Source organism: Papio anubis, chromosome 10 (genome assembly GCF_008728515.1).
Source record: "Papio anubis isolate 15944 chromosome 10, Panubis1.0, whole genome shotgun sequence".
NCBI classification, from domain to species: Eukaryota; Metazoa; Chordata; class Mammalia; order Primates; family Cercopithecidae; genus Papio; species Papio anubis.
In genome coordinates, this window is record NC_044985.1 from 79,365,798 (window position 1) to 79,379,194 (window position 13,397).

General features: G+C 36.5%; 2 protein-coding genes across 6 annotated transcripts in view; one reads left to right on the plus strand and one right to left on the minus strand.

Annotated features, from left to right (window-relative positions):
* The window catches only part of SLC39A10 (solute carrier family 39 member 10), an 82,331-nt gene extending 70,561 nt beyond the window's left edge, over positions 1–11,770 (plus strand). For 3 of the 4 annotated variants that reach the window (XM_017946732.3, XM_003907751.5, XM_021923818.2), the window contains exons 9-10: positions 2,192–2,382; positions 8,974–11,766. In XM_017946732.3, coding sequence (XP_017802221.1) covers positions 2,192–2,382; positions 8,974–9,132 — 350 coding nt within the window. In that variant the 3' untranslated portion in view covers positions 9,133–11,766. Of the gene's footprint in view, positions 1–2,191; positions 2,383–8,973 lie in introns of all 4 variants that reach the window. The other variant, XM_017946731.3, reaches the window with a different exon arrangement.
* The window catches only part of DNAH7 (dynein axonemal heavy chain 7), a 340,785-nt gene continuing 339,156 nt past the window's right edge, over positions 11,769–13,397 (minus strand). For both annotated transcript variants that reach the window (XM_009182666.4, XM_031651428.1), the window contains exon 65: positions 11,769–12,192. In XM_009182666.4, the coding sequence (XP_009180930.4) occupies positions 11,986–12,192 (207 nt within the window). In that variant the 3' untranslated portion in view covers positions 11,769–11,985. The remainder of the gene's footprint in view (positions 12,193–13,397) is intronic.

Here is a 13,397-nt window from a genome sequence, read left to right on the forward strand (position 1 = left end):
CTAGAGTTTAATGGTGTTTATAGCTATAGGGTGTATGTGTTTGTCCAAATTCATAGACGTCTACATTTTTTAAAAATGAAATAATTGTGTAATTATACCATAATTTTTAAAAGTATTAAATGAAAATAGTTCGCCTTGAATCTTGATTAGTTAATTCATGCTGTTTGGTTGTTACTTAGGAAGGAACTAAACCATCTTGCTATCCAGTAATATTAGAGAAGGCAACAAAGTTGATGTATTTTGTACCCATGACACCGTTGTTCATTGAGTATTAAATAATGCTCATTTTTAAATGCATTACTAAATTATAAAAGAAAGCAATGCATTTTGTAACCTAAAAGACACTTCTGTAGTCTGTTTTATATAACCTGCTAAATGAAATTGCCTCTCTAGCACAGTTGGTGTGTGATTTATTGAAAACAAGGAGAAGAAATTTGTTAGGGAAGTTAGGGAGCTCTTTCCACAGAGAAAAAGCTGAGAAAGACTGGAGAAAATTAAACAGAACTCCAGGAGAGAGAAGAGATAAAAGATGATATTAAATCCAGGTCTCAGCAGGAGAATTAACGTATTTAGGATCAGAGGAGAAAAGATGTAAGGAGAATAGCATTAGGTGAAAACTGGACAATTACAACTTAGAAACCATTGGTAAATAATCTCCTTAGGTACATTATCTTAACTTTCCAAAATGACGCCGCAGTGTTTACTTTGTAGCAATTTGTTGGAAGGTAGAAATATACCTTGCAGTAATTTCTTTATTGTTAACTTCTCCTTGTTGTAGACTATGACCTTGTAACCATGAGAGGTATAGAAGAACAGATCATGTATCTTTAGATACGTAGCTGTTAAGATCCTTTCTTAAGGGAAAGAAACAAACCCAGTCAGTATTCTGTATAGCACCTTGCATATGCTGAGTGTTCAATAATTGATTAGATGTTTGTTCATGTAGTAAGTGAAACGAAATTATTATAGTAAGTAAAGCTAATAATGGGTTTTTTTCTTTCATACCTCTTCAAGGTGGAACAAGCTATTGCTTTTGACCCATTAGCTTCAATACTGTTGTCTCTAGCATCATTTTGCCCTTCTACTGACACTTCTCTGAGCAATATTTTTTTCCCCCTAATGTTTCAAGTTCATTTTTTTTCATAGGCAGGAGTCAAGCTTGCAGATAATGTTCCAGCTTTAGACAGATGAACAAGAAAAGTGCCTTTCTTCTTATTTAGAGGGAGGGGGTGGCGGGAGGAGAGTCCATTGAGGATCCTTAGAAAAAGCATTTCAGTATTTTCCCTTCTGTGAGTTTTTGTCTTACATCAGCTCTGTGGTTATGGATGATTTCAGAGTTACCAGTGTCACCATTCTTCATCATCACAGTTAGAAACAGACTTTGGAGCATGGCTTAATAAGAACCTGGTATTTGCTCTGTTTTCAGCATTGTTGATGCTCTTCGGAGCCTCAGCCAAACATTTATGTGCATCATTGTAGAAGCATGGAAAAGTGGTAGGAAGTGGTAGGAAGTGGCTCTTTATTCTTACTACATTTTTAGAATTTTCAGGATGAAAGTTTAATTTTTCTTTCTGGGGGAAAAAAAAAATGTAACCATAGCATAAAATATACTTAAAGCACCTGTTATCTCTGTTCTTCCTTAGGCCATTTCCCTTTGAAGAAAGGGTAGAAGTTCAAGCAGGGAGGTCTTGATTGTTGGTTACAAGAAAAGCGGTGACTGTGTTTTTTTCTTTTGTAAAAATTTTACATTTAAGTTATACAGTAGAATTGACTTTTTGTGAGTACAGTTCTTTGAATTTTAACATATATATAGATTTCTGTAATCACTGCCACCATCAGCATCAGAGTAGCTTTGTCACCCCCAACAACCCCGGTCCTGTGCTCTTCCTTTAGAGTCAGCTTTCCACCATCCCCTGGTAACCACTAATTGTTCTTTATTATTACCGTTTTGTCTGTTTCAGAATAGATATATAACCTTTCGGATGGTCCTCTTTCAGTATTATGCCTTTGAGATTCATCCAAGTTTTTGCATGCATTATGGTTTCATAAGTAAAATATTTTATATATCACATAAAGTATTTTTATTAAAAGTGTGTATCTTTTTTGTGCTGATTTTAGTCGTTTTTCTCCATTCAGATTTGTGTTGTAAATCCTGTGGTTTTAAAGCATTCCCATTGTTTCTTAATTGCAGGTGATTTTGCAGTTCTCCTTAAAGCAGGCATGACTGTAAAGCAAGCAATTGTATACAACCTCCTCTCTGCCATGATGGCTTACATAGGCATGCTCATAGGCACAGCTGTTGGTCAGTATGCCAATAACATCACACTTTGGATCTTTGCAGTCACTGCAGGCATGTTCCTCTATGTAGCCTTGGTGGATATGGTAAGATATTTTTTTTTTTTTTTGGTGGTACTAAATCTGCAAATGAAAGAAATCCTTGGAAGTGGTTTGAAGCCAAACTATTTTTAAAAATATAACTCATTTTAAAGGCATAATATCCTAAATAATCTCTTAAGGAAAGACATTTATTTAAGTAGAAGGTTTCCTTTTATGGAAACCAGTTGAGTTGCTGAAAATGTCTGTCCAAATGATGTTACTATTTAAATAATCATTAGTAGTAGAGTTATAATTACAGAATTATTATACTACTTTGAAGACTTTTTGTAATACTGGGGTAAAAGTGTTTTATTTTTGTTAGCAAAATTAATTTTTTGAGCTTGTTTTGTGGCAAACAGGAGAGAAGTACTATTCCTGTTAGGTAAGCCAATCTTCTGGAAGGAAGTGGTATGTATTCCATAGGGTTTATATAATTTCTCTTATTTCTAAATTTAGCTTAAAGTTAAATGTAAATGCTAACAATTTATTTTGATTCCACTTTAATACCCCAAATATGTTTGTATATTTATAGAACTAGCAATTAGGTTTTTTTGTTTGTTTGACCAGATATGATGTTTACTTTTTTTTTTCTGGTAAGATCATCACAGTCTTATTTCAAAATTATGCAGCCATTTTTTTTTTCTTTTTACAAGATAGGGTCTTGCTCTGTTGCCCAGTCTGGAGTACAATGGCATGGATATGGCTCCCTGCAGCCTTGACCTCCTGGGCTCAAGCAGTTCTCCTGCCTCAGCCCCTGAGTAGCTAGGACTATACGTGACTGCCACCACAGCCAGCAAAAAAAAAAAGTGTATATATATATGTGTGTTTGTGTGTGTGTGTGTGTATATATATATATATATTTATTTATTTATTTATACAGATAGGGTCTTGCTATGTTGATCAGGCTGGTCTCAAACTCCTGGACTCAAGCATTCCTCCTGCTTCAGCCTCTCAAAGTGCTGGGATTACAAGTGTGAGCCACCACACCCAGCCCAGCCTAAATTTTTAATCACAGAATTAATGCCTGTTTATCGTAGGTTTCGAAAATGTAAACAATTGTTTCTTTTTGTTTACAAAATTACCTAGGAATAGTCATCTTCCCTGCTGACTTTTAATATCTCATTTTTTTCCTGTTCTCACCCTCGGCTGATAACCTTGCTTCTGATTTCATGGGGAACACTGAAACCATCAATCCACAAGTTCTCATCATCACTTCTGCTTATCTTGCTGTATCTATACCCATTTACATTCTTTCCTGTTACCAAAAGGAAACTTCTTAGCTGGTGCTCCTGCAAACTGTTCCCTAGAACTGATCCCCTTTTGCTAACTCCCTTAAATTCTCCTTTCTCTTTCCCACATCATTTCCCCCCTTCTGCTGGATTATTTCTATTAGCCTATAAGCCTCATATTACTTCTCCTTTCTTAAAAAGTTTGGGGACCTCTCTTAGTTCCAACTTCCCCTTCAGCTGTCACCCTATTGCTGCTCTCTTTTAGAACATTTTCATTGGTTTGGTTTGTTTGGTTGGTTTTGTTTTGGGTTATTTTTTGAGACAGGGTCTCACTCTGTTACCCAGACTGGAATGCAATGGTGCAATCATAGCTCATTGCAGCCTCGACTCCCCAGGTTCAAGTGATCCTCCTGCCTCTACCTCCTGAGTAACTGGGACCACAGGTGCACACCACCATGCCTAATTTTTTTTTTTTTTTTAGACATGGAGTCTCACTATCTTGCCCAGGCTGGTCTTGAATGCCTGGCCTCAAACAATGCTCCAGCCTCAGCCTTCCAAAGTGCTGAGATTATAGGTATAAGCCAACATGCCATGCCCATTGTTTATTTTTAAATTTTTCTCTGTTTTTGAGCCAAACCTAATGAGGTTTTCCCCCTGACTTTTCTGCCAGAACTGCTTTTGTCAAATTAACCATTGACTATGGGATTGCTAAGTCTACTAGTCATTTTCCAGTCTTCATTTTTCTTGTCATAACAGCAGAACTTGACAATTGGTCATTCTCTTTTCTTTGAAATGCTTTTATGTCAGTAGGCTTATGTTTGTTTGTTTATTTGTTGTGAGACAGTCTTGCTGTGCTGCCCAGCCTGGAGTGTAGTGGCATGATCTCAGCTCCCTACAACCTCCACCTCCTGGGTTCAGTGATTTTCCTGCCCCAGCCACCCAAGTAGGGGCGATGACAGGCATGTGCCATCACGCCCAGTCTTTTGTCAGTAGGTTTCTATAACACCACAATTTCCTGGCCTTTTCTCCACCTTGCTGGCTTTTCTCAGACTCTATACTGGATCCTCCTCTTCTCCCCCTGCATCTAAATGTTGGCAAAAGACATAAGTAATTTTATCTAATTTCCTGGCTTTAAATATTTATTGGCTGATGATTCCTAAATTCGTATCTTTAGTATAGGCCTTTCCTTTAACTCCAGACTAATCCAAGTGTACTTGAATGTCTACAAGGCATTGTGCACTTGGCATGTTCAGAACAGCTCTTGACATTGCCAGCACTACTCCTTGACCAGCCTGTTTTGTAGAATTCTCTGTCTCAGAAATGATGATACTTCTGTTCTTCTAGTTGCTCAAAAAACCTGAGTGTTATCCTTTGACTCAACTTTTTGCCCTCCCACATCTTGTTTGCCAGAAAGCCCTGAGACCTCTTTCGCCTAACCACCTGTACCTTCATCATTTTCATCCAAGCCACCACCATCTTTCTCTTTTTAACTGCTCTCCCTGCTCTGCCCTTGCCCTGCCTTCCAACTCTGTATCAGCTCAACTAGAGTGATCCTTTTAAGTCATAGATCACATCATCCCATTTGTATGCTTCACATTGTGGTTTTTCATCCCATTTAGGGTAAAAGTCCTAAAGTTCTTTCTTTGACTTGCAAAGTTTTTCATCATCCTTGAACATTTCCACTCCCTTGTCCTCCTCAGTTTTCCTATCCTTACTTCAAATCCTCCCACTCTCCCCAAGGGACACTTTGCGTCAGGGCTGTGGCACCTGCTGATCACCCCTCCGGAATAGTTTTCCTGCAGACATCCTCATGGCTAGCTCCTGCTTAGGAGGCATCTTATCTAAAATTTAAATCTCCCCTTCAACATTTCATATCCTCTATCCCTGCTTTACTTTTTCTCCATTGTACGTGTATCTCAACCTATTAACGCCATTTTACTTATTTATTGTGTTCCTTGTCTTCCCCACTAAGATGTCAGCCCTGGGAGGACAGGCATTTTTATTTTTGTCTTACTTTATATACTACTGGAAATTTAGTTTATAGTTAGTATTCCCTTTCATCTGTAACACTAGAAATTTACAGATACAAGAAGAATGAGTCTTTACAGAAAGGATTTATAGTTTAACGCAGAAGAAAAGTAGTCATTAATTACAGTTATTTTCATACATGTTATGATAGAGTTTTGCACCATGTTTGTGGAACTACAGAGAGGCCGGCAAAAAAGATGGGGAATAGAAAGTTTTTCTGTCAAAAAATCCGAGCTGAGTTCTAAAGAATGGAGTTTATTAGAAGCAAGGGGAAGGGTCGTATGAGGAAGCTGAATGATTTATAACATCATTCCTTTGAACAGTAAGTCTGTAGCTAGGACTATATTCTGAGGAAATAACATGACTACTCCTGATAAACAAACAAATATAAAACCTCACTACTTGGTTCTTTGCAATAGTATTTATAATGTCATAATTATATTGGAAACACTCTAAATGTTCAAGAGAAAGGGAAGAAACTATCCACATATATTTTGTGAGATTTTAATGACACAGAAATTGGGTATTTTCTAATGTTAAAGTAGGAAAAAATGGATCCACATTGTCATCAGGTAGGTGTTGGCCATATCCTGACAGTCACACACAACATGCCATACCAAAAAGATGGGAGTTTATCTTGTAAACTTTGGAGAGCCATTAAAAAGTGTAAGCAGTAGAGTGACATGATCACATTTTTGTTTCAGAAAGACCACTTTGGCTCTGTGGAGGAAGACTTTTATTGATTTAAAGCCATTCAATAAGATATCAACAGTACCAGAAGTTTTAGTTTGAGATACCTATAGGATATCCAGGTAGAAGTATCCAGTTGTAGAGGACTTTGAGTGGTGCTGTTTATCAATCAGTATTGAAGCATTTTTGTATAATATTTTAAACAAGTATGGCCATACCCATAGGTGTTGATTGACTCTTAGCTGTGGTTGTGACAAACAGTGTGGGTGTTGACATTCAGGTTAGAATTAAATGTGGCAAAGCTATAGTTCCTATTCTAGTTGGTATGTATATATATCTAGTGGGCATATTTCTGTAAAACATCCTGCATATTGTTTATGCTTAAGTATTTAAGGAAAGTCATAATGAAAGATCTTTGTAACAATAAAAACTTGGGGGAAGGAGGAGAAAGGATAGAATAAAATAGTCTTCTTACTAGAACCATATGTAGGAAGCTGTCAGTTTGAAGGGCCAGATAGTAAATGGTTTAGGCTTTGGGGACCATATGGTTTCTGTCACAGTTATTCAGCTCTGCCATTGTAGTGAGTGGTTCCTGTGACAGCGCCTCTGCTGTTGTAGCACAAAGGCTGCCACAGACAATGTGTAAATGAATAGGCATGGCCAGATTCAGTATGGTTTGCCAACTCTTAGACCATTAGTTGATTTGATAAAGTGATTTTGTGAATGGTTTGGACAAGAAAATAATCTTTACTAGCTATTATATACCATTTCTATAGACTTTTAAACAGAATTTATGATACCATGCTGTAGGTCTTAAATATGACCTTTAGAAGATGGCTAAAATATACCGTAGCACCGTCAGAGCATGGTGGTTGGATTAATTGTACCCATTATTTAATAACAAATAATGATGTTTCTTCCTAGACAGGAAGAAGTATGAATTAAGAATTACGTGACTTAACACTAGATTTCTCCTCCCTAAACCCCAAAGCACCAAGATACTGTTTTGGAGTAAAACGTAGTGTCCCAGAGAGTAGCATATCAGTGTCATCTTTCTGTAGATATTGATTGCACATTTGAACTATGTTTGCAGAAAACTGAAAGTAAAAATTGGAAGTAGCAATTCTTTCACAATTTTAGATTAGGTTTGGGTGGAAAGAATGTATGCCTATAATGATGCAAATGTATTTCTTCCACAAATCTTATTTACTTAAGACAAATTAGAGGAATTTAATTTTTATATTTTGAATCTACAGATTACTCTTAGATGTAGTAGTATGTGGTATGCTTTAGAAATTGAAGTATATAAACTTTTCTTTTTTTTTTTTTGAGACGGAGTTTTGCTCTTGTTGCCCAGGATGGAGTACAGTGGTGCGATCTCACCTCCACCTCCTGGGTTCAAGCAATTCTCCTGCCTCAGCCTCCCAGGATTACAGGCATGCACCACCACACCCAGCTAATTTTGTATTTTTGATAGAGATGGGGTTACTCCATGTTGGTCAGGCTGGTCTCAAACTCCCAACCTCAGTTGATCTGCCTGCCTTGGCCTCCCAAAGTGCTGGGATTACAGGCATGAGCCACCACGCCCAGCCGTGCATAAACTTTTCAAAGCACTATGCCTTCAAAGATGTGACAATTTTCAGAATTTTGACATTTTATCCATATTAAGAGAATAGAGTACACTGTGAGGGCAGTGTGTATGACTTGGTACTAGTTATGCTGGATAGCTCTGCTAGGTTATTTTCTGTGTCTGTTACTGGAATGAAAGCAGTGGCTTAAGGGCATAGAATGGCGATTTGGATTTGTCCCCAAGCATCTCTTTGCTGTCATGTGCAGTGGGAAATGAGAATTTCAAGTGGAAAAGAGTGAAGAAGTGAAACCATTTTGAATTAGTTATTTCCCAAAAGAATCTTCCTTTTTTTAAATTTTTGTTTTTATTTTTATTTTTTTTTGAGATGGAGTTTTGCTCTGTTGCCCAGGCTGGAGTGCAGTGGTGTGATCTCGGCTCACTGCAACCTCTGCCTTCTGGGTTCAAATCATTCTCCTGCCTCAGCCTCCCGAGTAGCTGGGACTACATGCGCGCCCCACCACGCCCGGCTAATTTTTCTATTTTTATGGGTTTCACCATATTGGCCAGGCTGGTCTCGAACTCCTGACCCCATGATCCGCCCACCTCGGCCTTCCAAAGTGCTGGGATTTCCAGGCATGAGCCACCATGCCTAGCTCAAGAATCTTAGTGAGTTTAAGATACATTAGTAAATGTGGGAATTGTGGTGATCTTTTTTTCTGAGTGTCTTATTGGTAATAAGTTGCTTTATACTTTAGCATAAAGTAAAATGTCAGAATTTATAAGGTCAGTGGATAGTAACTGGTTGAAAAATGACTAATGTGTATATCTTAAGTGTTTGTTGTGGGGGATGATGATGAGGAGGGAACAGAGTTAGTATTTCCTTAATGACTAGCGAAAGCATAAAATTTCTTCAGTATTTGACTAAAATACATCTGGTGGGTAGCATTGTGTTCAATAAAATAATTATTTTGTCTGTAGTTACACTTTAGTGATTTATTTTCTTAAGTAGGAAAATGGTTTTAAAAACTGTTTTGAGCAGAAGTATTATACAAAGTTTAATGTGAAGATTTGTTTTTCTAGCTTCCAGAAATGTTGCATGGTGATGGTGACAATGAAGAACATGGCTTTTGTCCTGTGGGGCAATTCATCCTTCAGAATTTAGGATTGCTGTTTGGATTTGCCATTATGCTGGTGATTGCCCTCTATGAAGACAAAATTGTGTTTGACATCCAGTTTTGACCTTTCCCAGTAATCACTGTTGATTACGAGAACGTTACCATGCAGCTTTGCATCTGTTCCTTGTACTGTATGCACGTTGCTCAAAGGAAGGTCAGTGGCTTGCACTACTTACAAGTTTCGTAGATTTGAGCCTAACCACAAAAGGCCGGTGCTTAGTACTGTTTTCCCTGCACGTAGGGGTCTTTTAAAAATATAAAGCTTGTGATAAAGAGAGGAGAATATGGGACTCCATGAACCAGTGTTGATGTTTGATTAAGACTTTTCACAAAATAATCATATAAAACACTAGTCTCTTTATTAGTAGAAACTTCTGTGGCTATGCAGAAATAGAGATTGAACCAAAAAAAATCATTTAACTTTAAAAATATTTTAAATGGACTTTGGGGAGACATTTTTTGTGTGTTTTAAGAATGAATTGTAGTGTTCTTTAATTCAGCTACATATATACATGTGGTGATAGGGATCAACTTGACACAGCTTTGAAGCTGCATAAAGTAGACATAGGAACTAGAGGAAAGCTCAGGCTGCATTAGAGTATGAATTTAGCATTGGGAAAAGCCCTTATTCTTGAATCTAGAGTTACTATTTTTGTATATATTTGCATAGTGTTTAAACCTGCAGCCTAAACTACTGAAATTTGTGATTGTATGTTTGTGTGAGCTTCGGTTTAATGAAAGATTCATAATGGTTCTTTGTATTATTATAATACTTGGTGTTGGGGTGTTCTTTGTTTTGTTTTGTTTTTTACTTTAATTTTGTTTTGGTTTGGTTTTGGTTTTTTTTGGTGGGGGGAGGTGAGGGTTTGGAGCATGTGGTCAATGTTCTCTTTTTAAACAATTGTAACTCTCTAGAAAATATCAAAGAAATGAACCAAACGTGGTTTAAATAGTTGATTTTCCTATTTTAACAGTACCAACTAGTTAATTGGGAAATGTAAGTTCTGAATGTTCACGTTGCTTTACCAGTTTGGCATTGGAACCAAGAGCATATGCCGTGGCTGGCTACAAGGTCGTAAAGCAGAAAATCAAAGTTTACCATGTCTGTAATCTGTACCTGAAGTGTCAATTTAGAACAGTGACTAGGATAAACTCCATTATTGCCATGGCTGTCATGGTACCCAAGTGACTTGGAAGACACATTTAAATTACTCAGCTGAAATCACCTGATCATCTTGTGCCAAGATATGCTGTTGGTGCCTGATAGAGGTTAGTCTCTTTTTTAGGTGCCCTGTTCTCCTAACGTAATTGTGAATGATTTGTGAGAAGTGCAAGCCATGTTTATCCTGAAATTTTACTTAATAATTTGTATTACTAGTCATATGCATGTAGCTTTCTGTTTACATCCTATGCCACATGGTCTTCATTTATGCCAGGTAAACTGTATTTGAACTATGTGCAGCTAGCTTTGTTTTAATCTGCTTGGCAACCAGTGTAGCTGCTGTAACAATCTTATTGTTCAAATATATAAGAGCCAAACTCTTTTCCATTCCATCTAAAATGTTTTCATTTAGTACTCTTCTTTCCTCCTACTCTATGAACTTTAAAACAAAAACAAAACTGAGAGCAGCACATGCATCCAGGTATTTATAGATTATTGCCAGTGTTTCTTCTGTATGCTGTAAGCAAGGGAGCTTAGGTGTTCTTTAATTTATGCTTGAATCTGAAAAATTATTTCTGACTTACTCCATGGCCTCCTTATAATAAGTAGAAGTTTTATACATAGATTATTTTCAGCACTGGGCACTGAATTAGGACAGTCCTCATCTCATTGCTTGGCCCTTCAAGCAACCTAGCTAAAAGGTGCTGATATTTTATTTAGTACTGCCAACTTCAAGTGATTCATGTATCTTGATTTCTGAACCAAGATATATTTATAGTTCATTTTTGGGTTTTTATACCCAAATAGGATTCTGCATTCCAGCATTAAATCTGCTTCATTTTAGAACTTTTATAAAAGCAACAGCTGGAATATACTCCCAGTTTTAAAATACCTGATTTAAAGCAAGTGGGTTATGCTGAAGTATATAAAGTTTTATATTCTCTCAAATATTGTATTATCTTTATTTGCCAGATTTTACAAATCTTTTAAGAGGGCTGTAACAGTTGCTGCTAGTATTAGAGTTCCACCAGTATTTAGTTTTCACATCATTCTAATGTATAGTTTCAAGTCTTACTAGACAATCTGAATTCCACTACATTTCTGTTGGCTCCAACATTCCTTTTAGCTTGACCAGTCTAATTTAAAGTGTGTTTGTTGGAGGTCATTAATGTTACTTGTACAATGCTGTCACTGTGTGACATCCATATGAATTTTGGTATATATCACATTGCATTCAATCAGCTGTGATTATGCTTAGAAATACTATAACTATAGTAACTAGATGCAGTGTGAATTTTTTCCATTAACAATAAAAGTCAGTGGCTTAAATGTGATTATGGTCCTGCAAGGTGATTCTTGCTAAAATATCTAAACTTTTGTTTTGTTTTAACTGAATCATTTTTTTTTTTAACTTAAAAAGCTGGAAAATATCAAATGCTGTTTTTTTTTTTCATTGTCAACAGTGGTGTGTCATTTTATGTATGTTCCTAATGCTTATGGAACTCCTCCAAAATAAAGTTACTCAGAGAGAGCAAATATGCCAATGTGTTTTCTTTAGTCTTTATTTCAGAACATTTCCTTACATTTAAGTATGAATCATATTAAGTTTATCTGCATTTGCTCATAAGTAAATTCATAATTATAACTTTAGTCAAATGTATTTAAACCAAAAAAAAAAAAATGGTTAAGTAGTAAAATATGCTTCCTACTCAGCCATCCAGCAAGAAATAGGAACAAGGAAATGACGTCTTCTGGTTATGAATTAAGTTGACATAACAGTGCCACACCTCGTCCAATCCAGTGTTCCTTGGGTTGGTCAGAGGGAAGAGTCATGGCAATCACAAAATTTGTGGAATGGCCAGTGGTGGATAATGTTCCTCTCCGCTCACTTGTCTTATACAATGGAGCAACATAACTTGGCCGTTTCGGAATATCTGCCCTCTTACAGGGCTTTAGCCACATCTGGAAGAAAATACATAACATCTCTTTAAGTCAAGGCTGTTAAATATACATGTATTTGAGCCTACTATCGTAGTCTCAGAGTAAGGTTATGTATGCAAATTTCTGTGGCCCAAACAGATTTATTTTCACCAGTGGTGCTGTGATTGCTCAAAACATTTTATAGAACTCTCATAACTGAGACAAAATAGTTTTCGGCTACTCTGTCTAAAAGCATATTTTCTAACTATTCCTCTCTCAACCACAATTACCTGGGAAATGACTTTTAGTACTTACAATGATAAAAAAAAAAAAAAAAAAAAAAAACCAGACGTCCTTTCAAAGGAGAGAATTGCCACACTGATACTCAGAATCATGTGCCTTTATATTAATTGAAAGCCAGTCCCAAAAAAATGCTGAAGGGATTTTTATCAACAACTGTATGACTAGAAAACCTTCCCATTTTAGGAGACTATTATAAAGGAGATACTATATATATTATGCTGTTTAAAATATAATTGCATTCCTTTATAACCACAATCTATACCCCATTCTTTTTAGTCATTAACCAAGTTCCTACAATTTATTATTGGACCTCACCAGTCTTAAAAATAAGATTTTGAGGCAATTTGATCTTTGAATGTAAGAGTAAGAACAAACCATGTTCATAAAGATATTTTAGAATTTCATTCAATTTATTTTTCTGGAGTAGAAGTAATAGCAATCCTCGAGATGATAGGACTTGACAGCCCCAATGTTCAGACCCCTCTTTTAGGTTTCTCAGGTCAAAACACAGATTGTTCAAGGAGCTTATAAGGATGCGAGTTTCTCTATTTCTCCCACTTAATTGTGGAATCCAGATTTTCATAAGGGGGGATCCACAAGGCAGTTTCTGAAATATTAACTACAACGTAAGACTCAAAGCACTCTTCCGAACTCAGATTTCATTTCAACCCCAGGGGATTTTTCTAATGAGAATTTTTATTTTTAAGTAGCTCCTTATTCAGGAGAACCATTATCAGTTTATATATTAATTTCTTTTTGCACACATGAGTTTCCATGTGAAAGACTCAATTTCGATCAGCTCCTGAAATTGCATTTACTTGTCCTTGCAACTTTCGTTCCAATTTTAGTATATGTGCTGCCGAAGCGAGCACAGTCCTTGCAACTTTCAATTTGGGTCTTGTATTTTAAACTTTTGTGCCCATGGCATTTTAAAATATATGACA